The sequence below is a fragment of the Lactuca saligna genome, chromosome 4 (genome assembly GCF_052625555.1).
Source record: "Lactuca saligna cultivar CGN05327 chromosome 4, ASM5262555v1, whole genome shotgun sequence".
In the NCBI taxonomy this organism is placed as follows: Eukaryota; Viridiplantae; Streptophyta; class Magnoliopsida; order Asterales; family Asteraceae; genus Lactuca; species Lactuca saligna.
Window position 1 is genome coordinate 247343339 of NC_136420.1, and position 11919 is coordinate 247355257.

The 11919-nt window shown below is 34.5% G+C and overlaps 1 protein-coding gene across 2 annotated transcripts; it reads right to left on the reverse strand.

Annotated features, from left to right (window-relative positions):
* Positions 1-243: 243 nt before the first annotated feature.
* On the reverse strand, positions 244-10177 carry LACS9 (long chain acyl-CoA synthetase 9). 2 transcript variants are annotated; one of them, XM_078992104.1, is made up of 12 exons: positions 9960-10177; positions 6719-7197; positions 6553-6633; positions 5450-5704; positions 4301-4432; positions 3832-4005; positions 3338-3567; positions 2237-2354; positions 1450-1581; positions 1186-1320; positions 917-1123; positions 244-564 (listed from the first exon to the last, which is right to left on the reverse strand). In XM_078992104.1, exons 2-12 carry the CDS (start codon positions 7172-7174, stop codon positions 400-402), a joined length of 2085 nt encoding a protein of 694 aa, XP_078848230.1. In that variant the 5' UTR covers positions 7175-7197; positions 9960-10177; the 3' UTR covers positions 244-399. The 2 variants fall into 2 exon arrangements, with proteins under 2 accessions (XP_078848230.1, XP_078848231.1); XM_078992105.1 differs by having other exon boundaries at positions 6719-7236.
* Positions 10178-11919: the final 1742 nt, after the last annotated feature.

Genomic DNA, 11919 nt, shown 5'->3' on the forward strand with positions numbered 1-11919 from the left:
CCAGATCTTTGCATTCTGGCATACAACTTTTAGTAGAAACAAAATAACCTAAACCTATATATATATATATATATATATATATATATATATATATATATATATATATATATATATATATATATATATATATATATAACACACACGCACGTGGGCAGGTTATAAGTGAAGGAATTGATACATACCCAACCCTTTTAATAAAAGAGTAAACGAGTATGGGTCGTAAACGTTTAAACGAATCAAAAATTAAAATCTAAACCCATAAAATTCTTGATAAAGGAAAATACAATTGTAGAAAACTTAGCATAAAAACAACTAACGAAAACAAGTAGAATCAATCAAAAGAAAGGATGGGATGGGGGAGAGAAGCTTGTACACAAAGAAACAAAGAAAGTAATGGAGTTATGAGTAGAAGTTAGCAAGGTCCTGTTTGAATGTCTTTCTGATGACATCTCTCTTGAGTTTTAGTGCTGCAGTAACGAGTCCAGATTCAGGAGTCCATGCTTCAGAAAGCAATTTGATCTTTGCAGGGATCTCAAACTTCTCCAATCTTGCTATTTTTGCAGCCTGTACATATTATCTTATAATTATTTTGCATTCATGTCTTTTGCTTTGCACAAACAAGAAGAAAATTAAAATTCCACTACAGCATTGTAGTTTAAACTTTTTACTTATTAAGTCATTGTACTTTGAAAAATCTGTAGCTTTGTACTTGGATGGCATTAACTGGGTGGATTTTATAAAGTAGAATATTGTAACATGAAGAAATAAAAGTAGAATATAAGAAAAGAAAAAAAATCAATGGAAGTGGAAGTAGGTACTTAATTGTAGCCAACAAATAAATTAGGAGAAGGATTAAGAAGTGAGAAAAACAGAATTATATTTACAAGCCAAAATAAAAAAGTGTAGTTTTAGTTACCTTTACAAGGGAAGTATAAACTTCCTTGAAGGTTTCTTCCATTTGGCACAAACTTGTGAAGTCATCAAAGTTGATACCTTTTTGCAAAGCCCAAGATTCGAGTGCAGGCTGTGAAGCCACCACAAGAGCCACACAGTAACTATGAAATGAATTGGCATGCACCATGATGTTATCCACATAAGGGCTAACACTAAGACCCGCCTCAACCTGTACATAGTAAATATATGTAAGTAATTAGAAGCACTCAGAAAAAAAAATGTATATTATACCTTTCCAAGAGAAACATATTCTCCATGTTGAAGTTTCACAATATCCTTCTTACGGTCAATTATCTCAAGGCACCCATCTTTATGGAATTGCCCAACATCACCCGTGTAGAACCACCTCAACCCTCTCTTATCAACCTTTTTCAAAAAAAGATAAAATATAAGTCAAAAAATTTGCATGCTGATGTGGCGTCTACATTATATATCATTGGGTCACATCAGTTGATGAAAAAATTTCAGGAATTAAGAAAGAATACTATTACTTACTTTGTATACTTCCTTTGTCTTTTCATCATTTTTGAAGTAACCCAGAGTAACATTTGGCCCACCAATCACTATTTCCCCACGAGGCATAGGTGAATCACTCGTTAAGTAACCACCCTCCGGCCAATCGATTAACTGCACAACACAAAAGTAATAAATAATAAATAATACAAACATCAATGTCAATGTCAACTGTCAAATCACAATATTCATCATGACTGTTTCTGCATGCAACATATATGAATAGCAACAGACTTTTAACATTTTATTTTAGTTGATCAAACTACCATTTGAAATGCACAATATACTGATTTTAAAATAACACACACACACACACACACAATCAACATAATGTGTACACATGTTAATGTGAAATGTTACCAACACTTACAGCATCACTAATGAGATAATAAGATCCTACAACTCATAACGTAAGAAGTCGAAGAGTATATAAAAGTACAAAAATCTTTAGAATCTATTCTATGTGTATCTAAATAAATGAATGAAATGGTGTTGAAGAAAGACTACACTAGGTCTAAGTAATAAATATAAGGGTTAAATGCAAGAAATAGCATCCTACTTCCAGTTCTTCCTATTAGAGGATTTCTCTTTGAAAAATATCTACAGTTATAGCAATGTGATTCAAATATAAATAAATAGAGCAGAATCATTTTTTGAATGGTAGAAAAAATTTGATTATTTGTGTTACATAAAAAGTAAAAACGGTGGTAGTATAATGTTTTGTACAAGAAAATTTGAAATATGATTTTTTGTTTTTCAAAAATATTACCTTGATATAGGAGCAAGGAAGGGGTGCACCAACACGACCAACAGATGTATCATCATACTCAGAAAATGTCCCACCAGCACAAGTCTCGGTTAGACCATAACCTTGACCTATTGGAGCTCTAACATCATGGAAACAAAAAATAAACTCATCATTCATGTCCACTCTTTATTTTTCTTACACTCACAAACAAAACATAAAAACTGCAATTTACTCTTGATACATCCATCAGCAACCTTACAACCTTCTGTTTTAAAAATGACAAAATACAGAAAACCACTACTACTTTCACCATTTTATCTTCACTATTTTCTGTACTCTTTTTTTACTGTTTTAGAGAAAAAGGTTTCTACATTAACACAGAATACAGAAAAGCACAACGTACAACATCTTATCGATTAAGCCACTGAACTATTATTTTAAAAATAAATAAATAAATAATACTTCAGTAGCAAAATCAATAAAATTGTGAAAGTGCATTGTTTTTTCTCTATTTTCTTGTTTTCAGAAATCGAGTAACCTAAAAACAGGGTTTTTTTTCTTTAATGGTCAATAAAAAGTATTAGAGGTGAATCAGTAAAAGAGTGGCTAATTGGATAAAAAGTGGAGGCTAAATCTGAACTTGTCCAAAAACAGGGTTTATGGAAGCTACTTGTAAAATGAACAAAAAAAGGGTTGAATACAAGAAATAGCAACATAGTTTCATTTATCTGTTGTGTGTGCTATGGCATGATTATGAATTTGATATTTCTCATCTACTAACTACTAACTTCTACTTATGAAACCTACTTCCATCCCTTCTAATTCACTTAACTAACTGCCCTTCTCTACTCTATTATTACAAAGTGTAATGAACAAAAAAACAAGTAACTTATTTTCTTCTGGAATAAGTAAAGTGTATCCATTACTTTTCTTATTAAGGCATTGATTGTAGTTTGCAAAGGTATTGGTTCGATTATACTAGAATTGTAGTTTGTTTGTCCAATAATAACTAGGAAAATTGGTTGACATTCATTACTCTGTAATGTACTGAGGTAGATTATTGGTAAAGTAGAATGTTGGAATTGATATATTTGTTGCAAGGGGAGAGATAAGTAAGCGGACCCGAGACAAATGTTGATAAATCTTTGAGTATCAGCAGACAAAGGGGCACCTCCAGAAAGAATAAAGCGGATACGACCACCCAAGATGGCTCGGACTTTTCTAAAGACAAGAAAGCTCCACAGAAGCTTTTCTAATCCCCATCCCCCAAACCAACTCCCATTAATTGCAGACAACCGCCGACCATACGCTAGATCAAACAACTTCTTTGATATTCCTCCTGCTGAATCCACCTGAAACACACACACACACACAATTCTCCTCATCACTTCCTCTTCCATTTTCCAATTTTTCTTCTAACCACACACACTTAGCTAGATTTTGACTTGGCATTTTCCAACTCAGTATGGTGTAAAAAATTTGAACAAAATTGGAAAATGCCAAGTTCCATTTAAAATACTAGTAGAAGATCATGTCTTAAAAAAATGTTTATTTTTTATTTGGACATAATTTTGTATTTGGAATTTAATATGCAATGATATGAAATTTTAAGCAACCTTCTTGCGCACACCATCTCGAACACGATCAAGAATAGCTGGAACGGATGCCATTAATGTTGGCCTTAGAGTGGATGCATCTCCCTTTGTGCCCCTCTTAATTTTGCTCGATGTATCTGTAAGAGTTAAAGGGGATCCATAACCTATTGAACTTCCTACAGCTGCAATCAGGTTCTGTCACATCAAATATAAAAAGGGTTAAAACACATACCAATCTACTTCCATAATTTATTCTTATTACACCAACCATTCAACTCTCATCCGAATACAAACCAATTTTCACACCTGTAATGGGCTAGATTTCTTAAAGTAGAATGTCCCAATAAAAATTTAAAAAATATATATCGGTATAACAGGGTAAACTTTTCAGAGTACAACGCCTTAATAACTTTAAAAAAAAATGAATGTTCCTTATAATAAATATACACAAATTGAAATCATACTATTTTTGGAAAGATTATAATTATACCTCGGCTGCAAGTTCAAGAATATGTGCCAGTGGTAAGTAGGCTAAATAAACATCCTTCCCTCCTAAGCCAGGCACAATGGTCATCACAGCAGAAACTGTAGCTAAAACATTGCTGTGTGTCATCATTACTCCCTGCATAAAACCAAACACTATATACTCACCAATCTTTCAACAATACTCGTCTACAAAAGTAATAATGCCAAAACAATGTAGTTAGTATCACATACTTACACAGAATTTAATAATCTTTCATTTTTATTTTTTTATTTTTTTTAATGAAATGATGCGTTCAAGCCCCATGTAGATTGATTAAGTGTTTGGCAATTCAATCATCTAACTCAACAGTCAACACCTTTACAAAACTAGATAGGAGAATAATCTATTGCACTATATTAAAGAATTTCATAATTAAAAGGGTTCAAGGCAGGAAACAGCCACGTACTTTAATATATTTGTTTATAATAGCATCCTACTTTTATTTTTTCCTATAACAGCATTGTACTATACAAATCTCCCCAATTATAGTAATGTCATCCAAATACAAAGCCAACTTTAATCGCTATTATTGAATAGATTCCTTTTTTCAAAGTATAATGTCCTGGTAAGAAAAAAGTTGAAAGTAGAATGCTATATTTGGATAACTTTTCAAAGTACAATGTCTTGATAAGAAAAAAAAAATGAAAGTGCAATGCTGTAATAGAAATAAAGGAAAGTAGAATGATATAAATACAGAAATAAATGAAAGTGTGTTGCTGTTTCTCGCATTTAGACCTAATTAAAAAGGTTAAATTACATTCATTTTCTTCCTATAACAGCATTGTACTTTAAAAACTCTACCCAATAATGGCAAGGTAATCCAAAAACAAAGCAATTTTCATTTCTATAATTGGATAGATCTTTCAAAGTAAGGTGTCAAAAGAAAAAATTGAAACTACAATGCTAAAATTGGTAGATTTTTCAAGGTATAATGTCCTAACAAGAAACATGATGAAAGTACAATGCCTTAATAAGATATAAAGTGGAAATACAGTGTTGTAATAGAAAGAAATCGAAGTATGATGATGCTAATACACAAAGTACATTGTCATTCCTAATTAAAATGGCAAACAAAAATATTAAGGATGATGAGAATTGCAATGTTGTAATAACCTTAGGTAAGCCAGTACTTCCACTTGTATACATAATGACAGCAACATCAGCTGGGAGTGGTAGATCTGCATCAACAGGCTTCTCTCTGCCAATTTGTTCTACTTCAGAATAAGATAAGATTTTCCAACCGCTGCTTCCATCGATCAACATATCATCATCCATGCATATTACACGTTCTACTGTGTCTATTTGTCCACTTATATCTAGAAGCTTCTTCAGCTCTTTGTTTCCACAAATTACAGTAGTAACCTCGGTCTGAAAAACATAACATTTTGAAATGTAATCATCTAGAGCATCGTTTACTCTGACAATACTTTTTCAGATGTAACTAACTATCTTCTTTAAATTTGGAATTCATATATCCATTTTGTAAAGGTTGATCGTGCCACGAAACCAAATATATATCACCCTTTTGGGAATAGAAGAATAAAGTTTCATAGTGTATCGTTCCAGGTATTTTTGATTGACCAAAATCATAGTACCTCATTTTCAGCATTAAGAAAAAGCATATACTAGATGTATCAACAAGATAAATAGAAATTAATAGTTCAATTTTTTTTTATTATTCAATGTCTAGAAAATGGAAGCACAATTGAAAACCTAATGATACATAAGTTTAGCAATATTCATGGTGTTACGTTACCAACCAATGAGGAATTATATCCATGCAATAAATATTAATATGATCCAAAAAATATAATGAGCTCACGCAGAAGATATATATATATATATATATATATATATATATATATATATATATATATATCAACAGAATGAGACAAATTGTAGGAGTCGTATTTCCATAACTGAGGGTATTATACCATTTAGAAGCATGTCCTAAGGGCACACTCGAATGCTATCTCCAAGTAGGAGTTTAGTTAGCATCCTACGAGTATGAAAAATTCAAGATTAAATGCATCTATTATGAGACAACAGATGTAATGAATTGTATTTTAGGTTTTAGTGAGCTCTTATTAAGTTTGATTGCTTATTTCTATAATTAAATATATAAATAAAATAATGTAAGGAGTAGAGTTCTCCAAGATTGTTTATTTGATTTTCTTTTATATATGAAAAAGATAAAAAGGAGGAAGAGGAAATACCTCGTTTAATGAGTGGCAGATGGCTTCTTCTCCCAAAGATGCATACATGGTGACAACAGTGAGATTGCGCCTGAAACAAGCCTGGTTGATAGGAATAGGCGAATAGGATAAGTGATAATAAGATATGATGATGGTTACTTATAACTTACTTAGTAGAAAATCGTACCTGCAGTGCAATAAACCATTCCTCCCGTGTATCCGCAAAGATTGCTACACGTTCTCCACTTGTATGCCCAACTTGCACCAATCCAGATGCAAAATTGCACACAGTTTCCAACACTTGACCATAACTCATCCACTCATAATCACCTAGATGAAGCTTTTCAAATGACCTCCCATCTGCACCTACTTGTGTCTCCCTGGATATTAATTTTCGTGTCCCAAGCAGATTCTTGTCGCCATGTTGCTTGCATGCCTGCTCAAAAAGCTCTGCAAGAGTTTTTATCCCTTCCCATGCTGTTTCAACTGGAGATGAAAACCGGTAGTTTCTGATAGCATACCCACCTTCCCCTTCCCCATCCACATCAGTAGCAGCCACACCTCGCATTTTTCCTTTTCTAGAGCTCCGAAGGGCAAGAGTCAATACAACAGGAGCCAACACGCCCACAATATACGCACTCATCTCCAGATTTTTCTCTTACAACCCTTAAAAAAACTCAAACAACAACTCACTTGTCAAGAAAGCTGCAATCAAATTGGACCAGTTAGCGTAAAACTTCATAAACATGCATGCCTAGAGGTGGCAAAAATTGACACGACACGAAACCCGACACGAAATAAACGGGTTTGGGTAAGATATTTCAACCCGTTTAAATAAACGGGTTGACACGACACGACACGAAAATTAAATGGGTAAGGTTAGGGTTGAGAATTTCAACTCGAATATGACTCGAAAATGACCCGTTTATTTATATGCAAATATTTTTGAATTATTTAAACAAACTAGAGAGATACAAAATTAAAACCATAAGTAAAAAAAGCCTTCGAATTAAATTGTTTTGCAATGTTGAAATGACTTAGCCATCTAGATCAAGACTTCATTTCAATTTTTTATTCTCTCCCAAACTACCCAGTCTCTTTCACCGCTCTCGCATCCTCATGACCTTTGTCATCCGCCTCCCCAACTCCCACTCTTTTAATTTTTTCATCTGAACTTGCTATGACTTCAACTATTTTGCCTCTAAAGTATTAGCTTTTCCTTTCTACCTACCTAACTTCTACTCTTTCAACATGCTCAATCTTTTAACCTCACATGACACGACATATTTCCAGCTATAGCCCTAACCCGAAACCCGACACGAACTCGACACGAAAATAAACGAGTTAACACGACACGACACGTTAATTAAATGGGTCGGGTTAGGGTCAAGCACTTTCAACCCGTTTAGTGTTTCGACACGACACGACACGATTGCCACCTCTATGCCTGCCTGCCTGCCTCATATAATGAGTCAATCGGAAAATAAATAAATAAATAAAATGAACACAAATTCATCCTTTTGTTTCCTTCCTTGTGTCGAGTCGTAATCTGCTAAGCTGGTTTGATCATCTTTTTTACTTTTACCCTTGGCTTGGTTGCTGGATTGGAAATTTGGACTTGTGATTGATAATTGTATATTTGTGATCAGCTATTATTTAGTTTATAGTCACTTCCTTCAACTTAACAAAAAATAATATTGCTAAATAGAATATGCAATTGTACATGGTTCGGTTCGGTTTTTAACTGAAAGAGAAACTGAACCAAAAAGTTCAGGTGTCACATTGTAAAACCAAATTATGTTTGGTTTCAAGGTTGTTTTCTGGTTTTTATTATTCTTTAATTTTTAATATTTCTCATTACCATGCTTATAAACTTTAACAAAAAAAACAAGCAATTTACTAAAAAAAATAATGCAAGAACAACACGACATAAGGGTAAGTCCATTATTCTAATTTTCGATATATTTTTAACTATTAAAATATTTAATGAATTAAACAACATTGTTTTGGATCTTTTAGTTGGGTTTGGTTTTTGTATAAAAGAAACGAAAGTGAGCCTAAAAGTTGGGTTTTTCTAGAAATCAAACACCAGCCCAACGCCCCAACCCATAGGTTGGTTATTCAAAACAGTTTGGATTTTCAGTTGTGAGTTTTTTGCAAGTGAATGATAATAATTGGATTGGATGATCTTAAGTTCTGTATCACCATCTCGAGTAAAGATTTGATTATCTTGGTTCCCTTTGACTTTTTAGCTAGAGGTTTGGTATGACTAGCATTCAGCGTCACATACACAATCCCGTGTATTATTTGTGTTTGATGATACCGAGATCACTAGTTATAAAAAAAAAATTGTTTTACCTATTTACTAGACATTGTGGTTGTTTGTTCTCACATAGCCATCTTTATGTGGCCAAGAACGTATACATATCATGTAAAAAGCATAACATGGGGGAACCTAAATCACAATGTCAGAAGAGCAGGAAAGGTGATGCATTGCCCAGTTAAACTTAAGACCTCTCTCAGTTATTCCTTTTCCACTAGTGACACTATCCATATCTTGTTGGATACTCACATTGTAGATTCTCATATGGCCTTGAATAACAAGCATCACCCGTCCCGTTTGGTACAGAGCTTCTTGATAGGGATTAGGGAAGGAACATTACAAAAGTTGTATACGTGAACTATTTTCTAATACTTCATATATATGTCTTTCCCTCACAATTACTTGTCTAAATTGCAAAGATAACTACTCTGCCTTTTTAAAATGGAAAGTATTATTTCAGCCGTTGTCCCAATCTAATCATCATAGTTAATGAAAGGTGACCATTAAAGCTCGCTGTAAAACTCTTTATTAACATATGATTTTCATGACACACACACACAACAAGGAAAATGCATGAGTTCTAGATGATAAAGGAGCCTCTCATTAGTACATATATTTTTATCTAATTGTGTAGCATATATGTAACTATAAGAAGCTTGGTTAATTAAGCCGTTGGTTAATGAAAGCTGTCAGTGCCAACAGGTTATATATAGCTTAGACTCAGTGTCTAGCACCATGTAGCTTCCACTGTAACATAAAGAAACGAGGAAGGGGGAAAGTTGGTGAAAGTGGGAACAGGACACGAATTATCCAGGCTATTTATGATCAGAGTCAAAAACCCACAAAAGCAAGCATGTTCTAATACTTTAAATATCTTGAAAGCAACTTAAATGTAAAAGTCAAGTTTGGGGGATAAAACAAATTAAATGTAAAACTCAAATTCTTAAGACAAAAAGTCCTAGGTTTGAATCCAAATCGGAGTCTCGCCGATCAACAATGTGCACTGAGAAGAGACGAAAGAGATAAGTAAAAGTGATCGCAAGAGGACATCAAAGGCGGATGACACTATACACCAAAACAAGAGAAGGAAAAGTACGGAACATACCTCGAGCGTGGTATCTGAAGACGCAAATGACGAAGAAATTTGAGAGGTGAAAGTGTAGAGAGGTCGATAAATAGTGGCGGTAGCAGGGGCGGAGATACCAAGGAGCAGAAACAGAGAGGGTTGTACGTTGTAGTTTCAGACGGGAGTGACAGAGGTAAAACTAGAAGGTTGAAAACTGAGTGGACTATCTGTGTTTTGGCGATTCGCTATTGGCGCGTGGGAACAAAACAATAAGAACCGTGATGAAAATGATTTGTGTGTACCAAGTCCAACGGCTTGGGCCTCCCTATTTATTATTATTATTATACTATTTTTATTTTATTTTTATTATTTTTATCATTTTATGATTTAGATTGACAAAATTGCAAGAATGATCCTATGTTCAAAATTGTTACTTTGGATCAAAACAAGTTTGTACTAGTACTAATAGTCCAAAAATTTTCATTGTTGCTATTTTGGTCTATTTTATGTTGATTTTTTATAAAATGTCGATTTTGTCCTTTTCTATCTGTTTTTTGTTTTTCTTTTTGTTATTTAATTATTTCTCTAACTAAAAAATAAAAATAAAAAAAAAGAAAAGAATCTCTCTCTCTCTCTCTCTCTCTCTCTCTCTTTCTCTCTCTCTCTCTCTGAGAACGTCACCACCCTTACTCCCTCCCCCAAGCATCACTCTCGTCGGAAATCCAGAAAACCACCGGCAAAAAAGATGAACACCACCGACAGAAAAGATGAACGTCACCAAGTCGAAGCTCTAGCAGCGAAACCTTAACCCTAAAAGACGAAGCTTGTCAATTCTCAGGAGGTAGCAGATCTAAAACACTTGTTACCCACGAACTCCGAGCGGTGCTATGGCTTGTGTTCTGTTCATCTTGAAACCATCGTCATCTTCATCGATTTCGATTTCCACCTACCCACAACGTCGTCATCTTCATCGATTGTGTCACAACTAGCATTTTTGGGCTAGACTTTTCCTAGTCATATACAAGATAGATCTATATGTAACTATGTAACGCTATGATTAAGTGTAAATCAAACTTCAATACTAGATCAGTTATACATCTAGAATTTTTTTTAACTTAAAACCTTCTCGTGTAAACTTAAAACCTAATCTATTAAGCTGCATTCACTCAACTTTGGGCTTTAACCCTGATTTCCCGATTCAAACATATTATTGGGCTAAAAATCTCTTGTTTGGCCTAATGGCCTGGTAACCCCTCAACTTGGCTCTTTTGGGCCAAGAAACCACATTTGGGCCCTAGTTGGGCCGAAATTGATTATTGTGACAACCCGACACCTTTACGTTATGAAATTGATCCATATATCTATCATTAAAGTGAAATTAGCATCTTTTAATAATAAATTGAGTCTGCGCTAGTGTTTTAGGCTTAATACATCATAGATATGGACATTAGGATGGATTAGGAAGGGTGTTGCATTACAAAATCCAGCCAAAAACACTAAGAGAGGTATGTGCGGCCGCACACTAGTGTGTGCGGCCAAGCCAGCCGCACACCCAGTCACAAACCCTTCCAGCCTCACACTCCACCCTATATAAAGTGGAGGACCCTCTTCCATTCACTTTTTGGCTGCATCCTTTCTCTCTCTATACTTTCTTTCTCTAGAAAACCACCCAAGAACACCTAGAAGGCCTCCAAAACGTGAAGAACACCATCAATTAGCTTATCATAGAGGGTAAAATACTTGAATCCAAGCCTCAAAATCATAATGTTCTTCATCCTATGAAGGAGTGCGGCCGCACACCTTCATCAGGTGGCCGCACACACTCATAATACCCTCCAAAGTGAGAGTAAGGCCACACACTCAACGACTGGGACTCAAGCAAGCAGTGTACGGCCGCACACTCTGGTGTGCAGCCTCACTCACAAATCTGGTCGCGTACCCTAGCTACACACTCACCCTTACGGCCATACACACACCCTAATACCCATATTTAGCCTTA

Coding starts and splice junctions, on each gene's coding strand:
- LACS9 (XM_078992104.1), bottom strand. CDS start 7,174: ATGAGTGCGTATATTGTGGGCGTGTTGGCTCCTGTTGTATTGACTCTT. Junction 4,433..5,449: donor GAAGTACTGGCTTACCTAAG/GTTATTACAACA, acceptor GGTTTTATGCAG/GGAGTAATGATGACACACAG. Junction 3,568..3,831: donor GAGATGGTGTGCGCAAGAAG/GTTGCTTAAAAT, acceptor TGTGTGTTTCAG/GTGGATTCAGCAGGAGGAAT.